The 16,974-nt window shown below is 39.9% G+C and overlaps 1 protein-coding gene across 1 annotated transcript in view; it reads right to left on the bottom strand.

Annotated features, from left to right (window-relative positions):
* The window catches only part of SVEP1 (sushi, von Willebrand factor type A, EGF and pentraxin domain containing 1), a 214,264-nt gene that overhangs the window by 10,527 nt on the left and 186,763 nt on the right, over positions 1-16,974 (bottom strand). The window contains exons 40-44 of the mRNA XM_062207773.1: positions 15,011-15,166; positions 12,516-12,579; positions 8,780-8,938; positions 7,407-7,583; positions 3,485-3,655 (exon numbers count right to left, since the gene is read on the bottom strand). Coding sequence (XP_062063757.1) covers positions 3,485-3,655; positions 7,407-7,583; positions 8,780-8,938; positions 12,516-12,579; positions 15,011-15,166 — 727 coding nt within the window. The remainder of the gene's footprint in view (positions 1-3,484; positions 3,656-7,406; positions 7,584-8,779; positions 8,939-12,515; positions 12,580-15,010; positions 15,167-16,974) is intronic.

Genomic DNA, 16,974 nt, shown 5'->3' with positions numbered 1-16,974 from the left:
AGAAGTGGAACAGCCAGGATCGGAACAGGCTCCCATATGAGATGCTGGCACCATGCTTTATCCATTAGACCACAGCACCAGCTCCCTATTGACAAACATTTAGGCTGATTCTGTATCTTGGATGCTGTAAATAAAGCTCCAGTCATTGAAATTTTGATTTTTGATAATTCCTGGAAGAAATCCCTTATCCAGCCCACCTAAACACTGACAGCCTTTCAACACGTGACTTCATACTATCGCCAATGATATTATTGTCTCTACCTGAGTGTTGTTCCCTATTTCTTCCCTTCGTCCTAACCTCATTTTTGCTAAACCTCCTCCCTTTCTTCAAGATCCAGTTCAAACATCTTGTCTATGAGTCATTCCCTGACTCACTCCCAATTCCCAGGAAAACTCATGAAGGCTTTCCTCTTCTATGCTCTTCAGCACTCTAACCCTTAACACGCATGCTCATGTGTGCTCACGTCAACAAATCACCTCTCACACTCGGTGGCACACACCTGTGTTCCTATTTGTCTTCCTACTTATCTTTCCTAGAAGGATCAAAATGTCTGATAAAGGTCCTGAGACACTGAATGTTCTCATTGAAACCATTTGCTGTAATTTCGGAGGGCTGGTGGCCTTTCCCATATACCCAGGACACATCCCAGAGTCTCAGACTGACACCAAATAACTTAGGGTAAATCAACTAGTTTGTCCCCTGGCTGTAACAGGCACCAGGTTAATAGTTTCTTCCTCCTTTCAGCCTATCCATTTCTAGAAAAAGGGCTTTACATTTGCTTTCTTAGCTCCTTTGCCTTTATTTCACTCTCCAAACCACAGTAATCCGGCTACTGCTCTCAACACACCCTCAAAGTGCTCAAGCCCAGCTTGCTGAAATCTGCTTATCCGTCAGATTCAGGGATGTGACTCAGCTCCTGGACCTGACTTCCTTACAGTATGAGCCACACTTGGGTCATTCGCCTTCTTTTTACAAATATCCTCTCTTTCTGATCTTGGCTAGCTACTGTCTTCTTGTTTTTTTTTCATACCTCGGTGGATGCTCTTTTTCATGTCCCTCCTTTCCTTGTTGACCTGAAAATGTTAGTACTGCCCAGAGTTTTACCCTTGGCTTTCTCATCCAATGTACTTTGGTCCATGCCCTTGAACTCTATGATTCCAGTATCACATTCACAAAGATATCTATTATCTGAAGCAAATACATAACTCATATATATTCATGTATATAATCTTACACACACACACACACACACACGAGAGAGAGAGAGAGAGAGAGAGAGAGAGAGATTTTCAAAAAGTTCATGGAAATTCACATTATCAAAAAACTGTGCATAAATCTCACTTTTTTTTGTACCAAATAGTTTTTTAAAAAACATTTATTTATTTAATTGAAAGGTAGAGTGACAGAGAGAGTGGGAGGGACAGAGAAACAGACATCTTCCATATGCTGGCTCACTCTCCAAATGTCCACAATAGCCTGATCTGGGCCAGGCCAGAGTCAGGAGCCAAGAACTCCATCTGGGTCTCTCACATGGTGGCAGGGTTCCAAGCACTTGGGCCATCGTCCACTGCCTTCCGAGGCACATTAGCAGGGAGCTGGACTGGAAGCAGAGGTAGCTGGGACTCAAATTGGCACTCCAATACGGGGTTCCAGAGTCACAGGTGGCAGCTTAACTTGCTGCACCACAATGCCGGCCCCATAAATATTTTTAATACCATTTTCCATGAACCTTTTGAAGTACCTCCATATAATCTCAAATATCTATCTATCCATCCTGATTTATAAAGATGTATGTCCAATTCTTCCTTAAATCTCATTTGGAAAAATGCAGAGTGTACACAAATCTCCCTTTTCTTCTACCACAATGTCCTTCTTTCCTGCCTCTCCCTGGAAAATGGTTTGTGAGCTCCAATTCAAAGCTTAACTTTCTCTGTTTTCTCTATGAAGCCTTCTCAGACGTTTCTACCCCACACAAGGGGAAAGGTCAGCTTTAACTACCCTAGGTTCTCAGAGCAAGCTCATCTTCCTGTCTCACCAGTATCACTTTGTGTTTTCCTTTGCTTGGGAGCAGTTTGCCCTTCTCCTCCTGTGAACTGCGAGCTCTTTGGAGGTAGGAATGCCTACCCTAGAGGCTAGTTGAGGTCTTGGCTCAGACCAGTGGCTCACTGCATGTTTAATGCACTGGCAAAAGCCTAAACCTGCCCAGAAGGTGTTGCTACAGCCAGTTCTATGGTTTCACATTTGGGGATGAACCGTAGGGACTCGGGAGAGACATAAAGAAGTGTTGGCAGTTCTGAGACTACAGATAGTGAAGTTTTAGTAATTTGAAAGATGCAGGTTAGGATGGAGCAAGGTGGTCTGCATTAGGGATTTGGACCAGGGGACATGTCCTTTGGAGATGATTTGGAAGTGTTTTTATCATGGTGGCCTTTGGTTGCCAGTAGCCCTTTGGTGCCACCACTGCCCTGTAGTATCTTAAGCAAATATATAATTCTCATTTGACTTCTGACTTTAAATGAAATCGGGGTCACTCTTTGAAGATGCTACCTCTTCAGCAGCCCTCTCAAAAGAAGGCTGTCCATTCTCTGAGGTCTCACTTGCTGGCGATTTCATTTTGTTGCTGCCGGATCATCAATCCCTTCTCCCCTGAGGTAATGCCTTGCCTCTTTTGAGGGTCCTGCCATTCATCCATTGACGTCTTCAACTTTCACTGCCCCCTTACATCATCAAATCCTTTGTCATTTTCACTCCAAATCTAAGTAGTCTGACCATGGTCCATAGGGAAACCCATTCAATAATTTGAGTATAGTTGAGTTCCTTGGTTATGACTGTCTTGATCACAAGCATAATTCTTGACTTTGGTGAATAGTTGTAGAATGAATGAAATAATTATTGTGATTTGTAAAAGTTATATTTTGTTGAAAAAGTATAAGTTTCAGAAGGATGTAGTAGCAAGCCTCATTACCTCTTTCCATTTTGCAGAATTTCAATCACAGAACCTGAAAGTTCTATGTGTATGCTTACAAACCTCAAGCCACAAAGGAAAATTGACACAGTTAAGAGAATATTTAAAGCAAGGCAAAACAAATGGCATACTAATTACTGGTGACACCAGTCTTCCATATACACTTCTCTGTAGCTTCACTAAGAAATATGCATTAAGTGATGCTAGAGGCTTGGCGTGGGGGGGTGGGGCACAGAGGGAGTTTGGATAATCAAATCAGAGTTAGAGCCTAGTGTTATACAGCACTGTGGTGAGACTGTAGTTCACAATAACCTAGTATACTGTCCGAACAAATAGAAGTAACAATCTCCAAGCCTCCAGTCAGAAAGTAATATCAAAAGGAAAATGTTGATTACTCTGCTTTGATCAGCACATGGTGTACACAGGTATTGAAATATCATACTATAACCCAAAAGTATGTACAAGTATTATTAATAATAAATTTAAAAAAAGAAATATCTACTCAAATATTTCCTTACCTCTACAAATAGGAGGTGATGACCAAGTTCCGTTTTCCAGGCAAACACTCCTTAGGGAGCCTTCCAGCATGTATCCACTGTAGCACGAGTAGGTGATCATGTCCCCATATTGATAGTGAATGCCTCGAGCAATTGCATTCTCTACGTGTGCTGGGGGACCACATGAGATTTCTGTAGGAAAACAGAACAATTAAGCCTGTAATAGCAACCCACACTGAGAACACAGTTTCATCTCCATGACTGAGTCAGTTTAGAAAGCAAAGGTATAATACACAAAGGAAACATTTTCACCTCTATAAGATCTAGGATACCATAAACTGTAAGATGAATCTACTGGGTTCTTTAAAACTTTGATGTATAAGCTCAAAGGTGTTTTGTCTTCTGATTCAAATGTTGAAGCTGAGCTATTTTGATGACAAGGAAAGAAATCTGTCAGAGACCAGCAATGAACTCTTGTGTTTGACCCAAGAGATGACTGCAAGAGAACATCAATGAGGTGCTATTCAAATTAGACGAGGAAAAGCATCAAGACAGTAGACTACTATTTCAGAGTAAGATCACTGATTACAGTAACGGACATCCATCAGGGCTGTTTTATTGGTGCTTAGAACAGTGCCTGGTATGCAAAAGGCTCCAGTTGCTTCTTTGGGAAATGAGTAAATGAATGAATATTGCCCCTAGCCTATGATATTCAATTTAAATGCCTTGAAGAGGTTTATGAAACTTAAGGTTTTACATTAGTTTCCCTCCTTTCAATATGTAAAGCAGTGACTTTCTCCTGTTTGGGTCTGTGTTACATTGGATAACCTTCTCTTTCAAGGGGAACCTGTGCATATATTTCAATATAATTTTTATAACTAATTTTGCTTTGAGAATTTTATAAGAAGCTTTAAGGATTGTAGAATTATTTGGGGGTGGACCACAAGGCAAGGATTGGATGGGAGTCCGGAATCTAATCAGTTTGTGTAAGAATCCTATGAGCTGGCCCCTAAAAGTTTATTTTGTTGTCATAATATTATTAAAAATTTGTCAAAGGGAAGACCAATTTGTATGCTCTGTCCAAATTTTCTTTATTTTTGAAGGGAGACAAAATGCCTACCATGTGTTATAAACCAGAAATAAGTAAAGAAAATGCTGTCTCTTTGCTCAGACAAATAGGGGAAGAGAAATAAAGAGATACTGCATACAATCTAAAAATAAGCTGCATTAGAGGCATGGGTACCACGTGGTGGAAACATTGAGGTGAATGTAACGAATCATGCCTAGGACTGCCGCAGTATCAATCACAGTAGAAGTGGCTGGGACTGGGCCATCAAGTTTCAGTAGGTCAGAAGGAAAGAGCTTCCAAGTTGGGCCACAGCATGTACAGAGATCACATGATTGATTTATAGCAGTGGTTATCAAACCATGGATTTCAGAATCACTGGGATTCTTATTGAAAATGTAAATTTCCCTTAAATAAAAGGTTTTTTTGGGAAAAAAGAAAATGCAGATTTCTGGGGTTTCTGGCTGATGAACCTGCATCTTACATACTATCCCTGGAGAGTGTCATGCACACTGAATTTTAATCAGAGTTTTATAGGATAATTTTCAGGTACAGGCTTAATGAATAAGGGTTGCTGCTCAAGGGAGGGAAGAATATTTTATTCTAAGCCAAAATTTCCCTGTTTCCTGGAAAAAGCAAAAGAAATTGAGGATAACAAATAATAATGGAATCTGCTTCTTTCTCTCCTGGCTTTCAGTAATATTGAGGAATAAATAAGATGCATGTCAGGAACATTGTTCTATTTTGCTCTTGTGAATGTCTCTTTTTGCTCTCTTTCAGTGATCCAAGAAATAAATCATAGACAGCCAAGGCCAATGTGAGGATGTGTGGGCAAAGTTGCCCTACTTGACCTACTTTCCTTCAGGTTGTAGCCATAACTAGATTAGAGGGTCAAAGAGAAAACTTCCAGTTTGCATATACTTAGTTCTCCCCATTTCACCAGGGTGGGTTTCAGAGGTATTTGGGGCCCCAATCCTAGCTAAAAATATAGTACACACTTACGTGGAGTAAAGCCAACATTGTAATGCTACAGTAGGCTGCTATTGAAAATTCAGGGGCTTGGGCTAATGTATTTCTCTTTTTATCTAGATAAATTTCTGATAGAGTATGTATGCGCTAATTCATTTATTCTTTTTTTTAAAAAGATTTATTTTATTTATTTGAAAGGCAAAGTTATGGAGAGGCAGATTCAGGGAGAGAGAGCGAGAGAGAGAGAGAGAGAAAGATTGAGAGAGAGAGGTCTTCCATCTACTGGTTCACTCCCCAGATGGTCTCAACAGAGTAGCTGTGAGGATCCGAAGCCAGCAGCCAGGAACCTCTTCTGGGCCTCCTATGTGGGTGCAGGGGCCCAGGAACTTGGGCCATCTTCTGCTGTTTTTCTAGGCCATAGCAGAGACCTGGATTGGAAGTGGAGCAGCCAGGACTTGAACCGGCACCCAAATGGGATACCAGCACTGCAGGCGGTGGCTTTACCTGTTGGGCCACAGTGCTGGCCCCATCAATTCATTTCTTCTTGAAAACAAATTTGAAAGATAGGTATTGTTCATGCTATTAACAAATGGGAAACCTGATTCAGAGAAGTTGAGGCATCAGCTGAAGTTTAGAGTTTAAACAGTTTGAGGATAAAATTCAAAACCAGATCTTCTCTGTTTCCAGAATCCATGGTCTTCACACAAATGATCTCTTAACTTGGTAATTAGAGTGCAAGCATTGTGAAGATGGAGGTCACTGGACACATAACACATTCCTACACCATGTAGGCCAGAGCCTTGCATTTCGTTAAACTCAGTGAATATCTTAACTGATTGCTATAGAGGGAGTAGCTTAGATAACAAGGGAACTTGGAAAGCAGGAGGTTGGGCAAGGGAGATGTTTTAAGTACACATAGGAGGTTAAGGGATATCAGAAGTTATCATGAGGCAGCAAGAGATACTGCCAGATTACACAGGTGTATCCACAAGGTGCTGGCCCATTGGTTCTCAAACTGTGGTTCCTGGACCAGCAATGTCCTCAACAACACTCCTTTGGAACTTACTAGAAATGCAAATTCCTAGGTCTCATCCCAGACCTACTCAATCAGCAACTCTGGTACTGGGCTTCCAGCAGTCTGTTTTAAATAAGTCCTTCAGGGGGCCAGTACTGCTGTGCAGTGGGTTAAAACCCTGGCCTGTAGTGCCAGCATCCCATATGGGTGCCAGTTCGAGTTCCGGCTGCTCCACTTCCAATTCAGCTCCCTGCTAACTCTGGGAAAGCAGCAGAAGATGGCCCAAGTCTTTGGGCCCCTGCACCCATGTGGGAGACCCAGAGGAAGCTCCTGGCTCCTGGCTTCGGACTGTCTCAGCTCTGGCCATAGTGGCCTTTTGGGGAGTGAACTAGTGGATGGAAGACCTCTGTCTCTCTGTCTCTACCTCTCTCTATAACTCTTTCAAATAAATAAAATAAATCATCTTTTTTTTAAAAAAAAAAATAAGTCCTTTAGGTGGTTCTGATGCAGGCTCAAGCTTGTGAGCCACTGTGCAATAACTGTGGTATTGCAAAGCCGAGCATCCATATCAAAGGAGAGTTTGGGGACTCTGACAATGTTGAAAAACTATGTGTTTTAAATTCACTATCTTGTTTATTCTTAGAAGAGCACATCTTCAAAATCTGTTCAGTAAATCCTGGTGGGATAAGTGGTAGTTCTTGTAAGTTTTTTTTACTTTTTCTAACAGATGGCAGATCCGTTTTTGAATTTTAAACATGAACATACAAGAGGGTAAGCATGACAGTGTAGAGCTCTAAATCTCTACATTAGGTGACTTGGCTGAGCATGACGTCACAGAGATGGGAGAGGATTCTATTCCGGGAGAATTAACCGGGTTCCACCTGCTGACTTACTTTCACATTTGGCACTTGTCTGCGTCCACGTCTCGTCAGGGCTGCAGGTAATGATGCCTTCGCCTTTGAGCAGGAAGCCTTCCCTACACTTGATGGACACATTCTGGTCAACATAAAACTCCTTTTCAGAAAGCACAGCATTCTCAGGAATCACAAAAGGGACCGGGCAAGGATTGGCTGTTAAAAAAGAAAAGAAAATGCTTACTGATATTTTTCCTTCTTTTCCAAATTGATCTCTTTGAGGGAAGAGCGGAGGTCCCCTAAGAGGTGAATTCTCAATGATGATAATATGAGACCTAAATATGTAGAACTTCAAATATTACACAGAGATTTGTGTTGAATCTATATAAAATTATTTTAAGATTAAATCAGAAAAGATCTACCAGGTTATTCAACCTCTATCCTAAGGTCCAAAAAGTCTGAGAAGGCAAATTAAATAAATCATCTTTTTTTTTTTTTTTTTAAATAAGTCCTTTAGGAGGTTCTGATGCAGGCTCAAGCTTGTGAGCCACTGTCTGAGCTATGGCCCGTTATTGTAGATTTTTCTTTTTGGACTGGTAATGGGAAAACAAGGCGTGCTAGAAATCAAGGGGCATATCACATATTCTCTTAATATTTAGACTATCAAGAACATAGAACAAACACTTCTCACTGTTGAACTACTTCTTACTGAACATTCATTAGAAGGATGGAACCAGAGAATCATCAGACATTTCTACGTGAGTTGAATCTGTAGGCCCGTACGACTGTGGGCAGGATACGAGAGCTGGAATTGTGGCGTTTGCAAGGTTGATGAAGAAAGATGGCTGTATATTCACAGGTTGAGAAAACACAAGACTGATGATGGCAATCGCTGTGCTCCGTGCACGTGTGTGATACACACCTACACCTATTTCAAGCAATTTCGATTTTTTCTCACTTTAAATGAGTACAAAGGAAGACTTCATAAGTGAGGTTTTCTTCCTCTAAATCCTTCAGGCTGTTGCTACATACTGTTTACTAAATGGTCATCAGAGCTCGCTCCATGCATACCTTGCTTGTGAATACTGTTTTCATACAAGTTGCTCTAAGCAATTATCTTTATTTACTGTATTTATATATACTTTATTAACATCACACTTGAAATGCATTTTCTTCTTCACCCCTTTCCTGTCAGCAACTGAACCCATGTATGTGAGAAACTTGCATTAAGCTGCATCTTTCTCTTAGTGCCTTGCACTTGTAATCATGTACGGAACCTGATAAAAGCTGGTCCTCAGATCAGATTGACTAGGTAATACAAGTAGATTTGGAGTTTCCTCTATGTTTCAGAGAAGCGGGAGCTAATCATGAAACCGAATGGGACTAAAACCTCTCGTCAAGTCAACACACACGTTTGCAGAGAGGAACGGGGTGGCTCCAAGTCCCTTCAGTGCAGTGGGCCTCCGGTGGCCCGTCCAGGCTGTAGCCCCTGTTGCAGGAATACACCACGCTGGAGATGTCCATGTCAACTTTCCCGTTCAGAAGCTCGAGTGGAGCTTCACACTTGCTCCCTACAAACAAAGAATAAGAACATTATGCTAAATGCTGCTCCAAATCCTCTCTGCCTTTGCTACAGTGGCTAAAGGCAGGCGGGTCAAGCATCAGAGCCTACTCAGGTAGGAGGCACGATGAAAGGAAGGAGGAAAAATGGCATCTGTATGGACTGGGTTAATGCATACAGGCAACCAAAGGCTGCTGGTCTCTCCCACAGACCCCCATTGTCTTTATGTGCACTGTTAATAACTCTGGGGAAGGGGTATATCGATGAGTAGATGACTAACATAAAAGAATCTCATTCCCAAATTAAAAAGCATAAATTTATTTGATAGGCAAGAGTTAGAGATAGAGGGAGGGAGGTGGGAGAGGTAGAGATAGAATGAATGAATGAATGTGTCCCCATCTTCCTATCTGGTTCATTCCCCAAATTCTTGCAATGGTTGGGGCTGAGCTGGGAATCAAATCCAGATACTTCAATGTGGGATGCAGGCATCTCATCTCCTTGGGGAAACACCTACTCCGGGAGATGTCATTTTTACAGTTGCTATCCTGGCCAAGAACTTTCCATATAACACCAAAGTAATGTCTAGCTAAACCTGAATATCAGATAAAGAAAAAATACATTCTTAGTATATCTCAAATACTATGTGCAACATATTTATACTAAGTTATTTTTCATCTGTAATGTAAATTGAACTGAGTGAAACTTCAAACTTTAAATTCTGGAGAACTTACAGTAGCTCTGAGACTGTCTCATTTAACAGCTGAAGAAAATTGAGACTTAAAGAAGTTAAGTAACTTTGTCAAGGTCACAGTGTCTATAAGGAGAGATAAAATATAAGCTTATTGACAGGTTAAATATAAAAGGAAAGTATTGACAACAGGGAGCCATGAACTTGAGAGAAATTAGAATAAGGGCCGTTTAATTTGCTTTCTAGGGATATGAAGACTTCATAAAGTGATGTAATTATAATATAGTTACAGAGAAAGATTGAATATCAGTGAGAAATGTTAGTAACAGAAATGCACTATGAAAAAAGCAGGATCACCCTTTCTGGAGTCTTAAAAAAAGTGGGGTTGCATCTTTTTTTTTTTTTTCCAAAGCTACTATCAATTTTAATCCTTAAAGTAGTAGTGTTCTTTCTTTCAGAAGAACTTTCTAAATTTGTGGTTGCATTACTTTTATCATTAGTATTGTGTATTTTCCCCAGAAGTCTAAAGCCAGTAAAATAATAACAACAATTTTCTATTGGCTCAAGAATATGATAAGGTGAATCCACTGATGGGATATTTTCAGTCTCATCTTGGCCAGTAGACTAAAATGTTACTGCTTTGTCAATGATTCCAAAATTCTTCATCAAAAATGACCTTGTCTGTGAGTTTCATCTCCTAATATTAAGCAGCCCTTTGGATATCCTTACTCACATGCGGGCTCTTCAAACTGTTCATGGAAAATGCACATTATTACTACTGTTATAATTTTTATAAAGGTGGAGGACATGGCTCTCGGCTTTGGCTGCGCTTTAGAGTCCCTGGAAGGCTGTCAGGTCCAGGACCCTGGTGCAGACCAATGAATCAGCATGTAGATGTTGTGGCCTAGCTTTTGGTATGTTAGCCAAAGCCATCCAGATAATTCTAACAGTCACTCAGAGAGCAGAGTGCCTGGATTAGGTGCTAAGTGACTTCTCTGGACTTCTGTCAGCCTACATGCCTTGGACTATGGGTCTTAATCCTGCCTGTACTTTGGAATCACTTGGGGAGACGAACTTTAGAAAGATATTCGTGCTGGGTCCTGCCCTCAGAGATTCTTTTTTAACTGATACAGGGGACAAACTGGGCTTGGGCAACTTTCAAAGCTCCATAGGGTATTCCAATGTGCTGAAAGCTAAAGCCAGAGATTGAAAGTGCCTCTTCAACTGTGCAGTATGTGGGACTCATCAAAGGATCTTGTTACAAATTTTGACTCAAAGGGATTGAGGTGGGGTCTGACTCTGCAGGTGCTGTTGATGTTGTGGCCTGGAGGCCACATTCTGAGAAGCACCAGTCCAGGGAACCCTGCTGACTTGATCAGGCTTCTCCGAAAGCTGCTATGTAGCAGATACCCATATTTTTTTTCACAATTTATCAAATTACATAGGGATCTTATAGATCAGGTTGCTCAGTATGAGCACTTTTCCCACACAAAAAAAAATCTGTATTTTTTTCAGTGCCTAGGAAAACAGTATATAATAAATGTATCAATATCAACAGTTTTAGCCCTGAGTGGTGGGATTAAAATTAGTGTTCTTTTCTGATTTGTGTGACATCATGTTTCACAATGAATCTGTAGGGCTTATTTAATATTTAGAAAGAAAAAGCAAAGCAAAGCACAGGGAACCATAGGGTTTTCTCTTACGCTTCTCATTTCTGACATGGAAACTATGCCAACGTGGTCTTGCAGTTTAAAGCACACCTGCCAGAAAATGGACGCAATCCCATCACCAGCACCAGAAAGGTTTCCAATTCCAGACACAGGGCTTCCTGCTGCTTACCCCGCCCCTCTCTTGCACACACATGCACACATACGCACACACACACAAATGTACACAGTATTTGATCACGGACAGCTGAGACCAACAACGCCACCATCAGGAATGCTCAAAGCCCGAAATAAATGATGCATTTCTATGCGTTTCTGTGACCTGGGACGTTATGTGACACTTTAAAACTAGTTTTCTAGATAGTAGTTATCCAAGTTTTTGACCACGGAATTATAACCATACAATACTCTCTCTAAACGACTTCAGACTGCTGGCCGCATGAAATCATCTTGCTCATCCACCCAGACACTGAAGAAACAACAGGGAACTAAGATCTGAGACCCTGGAGTGCCAGTGCCAGCTCAGCCACTGCCTTGACTGCTGATGCTGGGCAGTCTACCTCTCGTTTGTCAGCTGAAGGGGCTGGACCAGGTCATCTCAGAGTTAGATAATCTGATGACTCCACCAGGATTATGAAAAAACAAAATTAAAGAGCTTGCCACTTGCTTGGGTTCAAACTACTTTCTCCAAGTACATCTTGTTCTGCAGAGGAAGTCTGTGAATTAGCACACATGTTGCCAAATGAGCTTGGCTACTTTCACAAAAGGTGTTAATGTAAACCTCCATGGAAACGAGAGTGTTCATTTGACAGATGGACAAACAGCAAAGACGTCAGCATTTGCTGGTTCTGCCGCCAGAAAGCGCTAGCTCTAAGCTTTTTCATTCATAATTATTTAGGGATTAAAAAAAACCCACAAAAATGCAAATAAACTTGATAACTGACCAGTTTTTAAGCAAAATGTTTGTCATTCCAGGATCAGCAATCATGTACTCTGGTCCGGTTTAATCATTAATCTCTACTATAGTTTCTGACCTTTTTATTGGTTTGATGCCCTTGAGTAAAAGGGCATCAAACACTCATAAAGTGTACGGAGTTGCTTAATTTTTTTTTTTACTAATTTTTTTTTTTTTTTTACTAATTTACAAAGCCGATTCCTAAAGAGAACGTGGCCACACTCGTATTCTGCATCCTCAGTGTATTTTCAGGACTAGTAAGGGTCATGTAACTTACTTCTGCAAGTGGCTACCCCTCCGCTCCACGCTCTGTTCTCCTGGCAAACTCGCTCTCTGTTCCCCTGTGAATGAATGGAGACAGGTCATCGACAAGGTCATAACTCTCTAATGGGAACATAATGAGGAATGCAAAGAAATCTTATCTTTGCACTTGAATTGCTCAGCAGTGAAATGCCAAATACTTAAAATAAATATAATTTGAGTAGATTCAGGCTTCCAAAAACATTTTAATGAAATTACTCTAAAATTTATAACTTGCCAGACTAGCATAATGTATACACTTTGCTCCATCTGTTTTTTCTCATTTTTAAAAAAAATTAAGGTAAACAAATTTTATATAATTCATTTATACAGATTTAGGAACACACCCTAACCTCCCTCCTGCCCACACTCCCACCTTTCCTCCTCCTTCTCTTATTCTCTCTCTTAATTTTTACAATGATCTACTTTCAGTTTACTTTATACTCATAAGATTAACTCTACACTAAGTAAAGAGTTCAACAAATAGTAAGAAAAAAACAAAAACAAAACAAAACACTGTTCCTCAACAGTAGAGACAAGGGCTGTAAACAATCATCAAATTTCAAAATGTCATTTTTACTCCTATCCATAACATTTCTTGTAATCTGTTAGGTATCACAGATCGGGGAAGACACATGGTATTTGTGTTTTGGGGAATGGCTTCTTTCACTAAGTATAATGGTTTCCAGTTGCATCCATCTGTGCAAAGACAGGTTTTCATTCCTTTTATGGCCGAGTAGTATTCCACAGGCTTAACATATTTGACACTAAGTGATTTGGAATCATCAGTTTCTCTAACAAACTGGATAATCCATACTTCTAAAACATTTCTCAGGAAATTCTAATATGTGTGTTGGAAGGAGAACAGTAATTGTTGTACTTCTCTCAAATTTGTAGGTAACACTGGGATATTCCCCAAAATTTTCAAGGTAAATTATCTACTTTCTCAAATTTAATCACCCAACAATTTGCTGTGTATTTGCTCAAAATTTTCTATCACCTTTGTTAATACATTGCCAAGATTAGCAATCTCACAGAAGAACAATTAGGTTTCAACATCAGAAAACCTCTCTAATTGCAACCCACCACGACACTGTCAACCTTCTTTTTATTGTTATTTTTTAGCTTTTTGAGGAAATAAAACAAGATCTGAATAAACTAGTTTTAGCTTTCATGGGTCTATTTTATGACGATTCTTTGAAAACGTGGCCAGAAACTCGTGGACACAAGTATAACAGATCTCTGTCAATGAATACTTCTGCAAAACCTACCTTTAAATACCACTCAAACAATAAAGACAGCAGAGCAGAGTTTCCTGAAAAACCAGATGACAACCTTATGTAATATAAAACAGGTCTCTTAAGCTTCAAGTTTAATATGATAAAATTTCAGCAAAATTGACTACAGCCCTTTCACCGAAGTAGACAGGGAGGCCTAGGTGATAATGATTGGGTTTTAACACGACCAGTTAAGAAGGGTCTTAAGCATGCATTGATGTTGGGCCAGGAGTGCCCAAAGGATAATTTCAGACCAGATCTGCCATACTGGAACCTGGTACCTCAATCAAAATATATGAGCTGATGGGTTGAGGAAATCCTGGCCTTGCACACCTAAATCCTTATTGTCACTTCCCCATGGCAACAGGTGAATTTCCTTCTTGCTAACTGTGATTACCAGCAAGCCCAAACACACATTTAAATGTTCCACTGGAAAGAAGGGACCATCAAAGAAGGATGTACTTTCCTCTGAAGGAAGGCGAGAATGTCCAATTTGCGTATAACCCTGTCTAAAAACAGACAGAGTTTGTGGAATCAAAAGGCTTCCACAGCCTTGGCAGCTCATGTCAAGAGCCTTGGGTGATCACTGATACCATAAGTAAGAGTGTCAGTTGTTAAATCAACAACAGGAGTCACTGTGCACTTACTCCTCATGTTGGACCTCTGTCCTTAATGGCAAAACTTGTCTTCAAATTGTACTTTATATTTTGTGTGTCTGTGTGAGTGCAAATAGTTGAAATCTCTATTTAGTACAGAGTTGGTCTTCTGTATATAAAGTTGATTAAAAATGAATCTTAATGGAAAATCAGATGGGAGAGGGGCTGGGAGGTGGGATGGGAGTTGGGGTGGGAGGGTGGAAATGGGGGGAAGAAACACTATACCCCTAAAATCTGTACCTATGAAATTTGTATTAATTAAATAAAAACCTTCAAAACAAAACAAAACAAAACAAAACAAAACAAAGTGTTCCACTGGAGTCACAACATGGCACATGGTTGATAAACCTACTTCCTCTTCTTTCTCATAGCTTTGATTTGTTGTAAACATTTATTTTTGCTTTTTGAAATTCTAAGTCTACTTAACTATATCTTGGAAAGTGTCAGAGTAAAAGTCAACCAAGTATAACAGAACTTTAAATATCCCTAAGTATATCAGAAAAACAAATTTATTCCATTTAAAGAATGTGTTCACTTACCACTAATTCATAGCCAGGGTCACACTGATAAATAATTGTGCTTCCAAGGCTGTATTTACTGCCAACCACAAAGCCATGTTCTGGACTTTCAGGTGCCCCACAAGAAACTGGAATGCAGGATTCATCAGAAAATGGAGGCTCCCAGGAACCATCCAGCTAAGTAGCAAAGTAACATTTAGGAGTCAGAACACAGGAATGATGAAATTCTCAAATACTGGTTAATGGTAGAATTACCAAAAACAATAATCAAAAAGACCTAGAGGTTGGCTTTACTTTTGCTATTATCTGTGGCGTTAAACACACACACACACACATACACATGTGCACACACACATGTACACGCCCCCCCCCACCCCCGATGTTCCTACCAGCTACCACTAGGTTTAGACTTTTCCTAAACAAGTAAAATAAGCGTTCTCTTCCAAATAGAATCCATTCAAAAATCAAGAACACAAAGCAGAATGTCTTCTTTGTAATTCATGAGGCAGCCTGGACAGTTGACACAAATACTCTTTGGCATATACCAACATACATTTGTATTTGATGATTCTGCATTTTAATTTAAAGTTTATATGAAATAACAACTTTTAGGTAAACAAAAGAGATGGCTTCATTTTCTCCATTCCAACATGAATACTTGAGAGACGATTCTATTATTTATTTTTAAGGAGGTCACATAGTAAAAAACATTTAAAAAAAACCCTCCCTTTTTTGTTTTCTACCACAGATTTAACATTCTCAGCCTTCCAGGTGAGTAAAGTGAGAACACACTGGTGTTACTCTTAAAGACCGCTGTTGTAGTGCTAATATTTTTCCATTTTCCTTAAGGAAATGGTAATTTTGTATATAAGCAAACTTCAAAAAATTTGTGGGAAAAAATTTAAAAAACAAGCTATTTCCATGCAAAATTTTTTGAAATCCATGCTGAAGTTTTTCACCAAAAGCATTTTCCAAGAACTTTTTGAAGACTTCTCATATACATGAGTTCAAAATTTTTTTGCACCAAAATAAGCTACTTTTCAGACCAAAAATTTAAGCCAAAACTCAACTAAGCAAAGGGTAGGGTGGAGAAGGTAATGACAGTTGTCAAAATCAACTATTGATCTCAGAAAAAAAGGGCTTCATTACCCCTAACACTTGACCTTCAGAACAGTGGGAGATCACCCAGCCATGTACAGCCATGGTGGAGAACATCAACTGGATTCCATTAATCATGGTGGGACTGGCTCAGACAGCTCAGCATCTTGGAAAAAGCTTCCCTCCAATTTCCTCAGCTCTAAATCTAAGAGGGACCATCTGGAACTTGCGAATCTTGAGAGCTTGATAAGTTGGGCAGTCACCTGCCTTGCTGGTTCTGCTTTTAGGTTTGACAGTCACCAATCATTGAGTATGATTTATAAATCATTGAGCATGATTTATAAGTGGGAGGAGAATGCAAGAGTTCTCAAGTCCATCCTCTACGTCAACCACTACTGGGCCCTTTATATACACTAGACAATGAATCCTTGCAATTATCACATATTTATAACAACCACCACAACCAAAAAATAAATAAACAAAACAGGCTGGAGAAAAATAAAATTACAAAACCTGTAAATATTTGAGATGGAGTTCAAACAAAGGTCTGCCTAAGGGAAAAGTCATTTGCATACAAGGCCTCGTTCCTCCCTTTGGGGCCTTCCCACTCCCACCCAGACTGAAGCCAAGGAAGAATGTATGAGCAGCTCATTTTAATTTCCTTTCTCTGCTATGTCCTACAAAAGCTAGAACATGCTCGGGACATGTTATTGATGGTGCTGATTCTCGTTTTTAAACTAAGGACGTGCCAACGTCAGGTAAAAATGCCAAAATATCTATCATAAAATATTCATGACAAATCAACTGTGCATGTTCCTTTCCAAAGGGTCTAAGTGTAGAAATCAGCCCATCAGTACGGCCTATGCCTGATGTGTATGTTTCTAGTT

This window comes from Lepus europaeus, chromosome 12 (assembly GCF_033115175.1).
Source record: "Lepus europaeus isolate LE1 chromosome 12, mLepTim1.pri, whole genome shotgun sequence".
NCBI lineage: Eukaryota > Metazoa > Chordata > Mammalia > Lagomorpha > Leporidae > Lepus > Lepus europaeus.
Note: the sequence above shows the minus strand (reverse complement) of the source record. Positions and strands in the feature narration are given on the sequence as shown.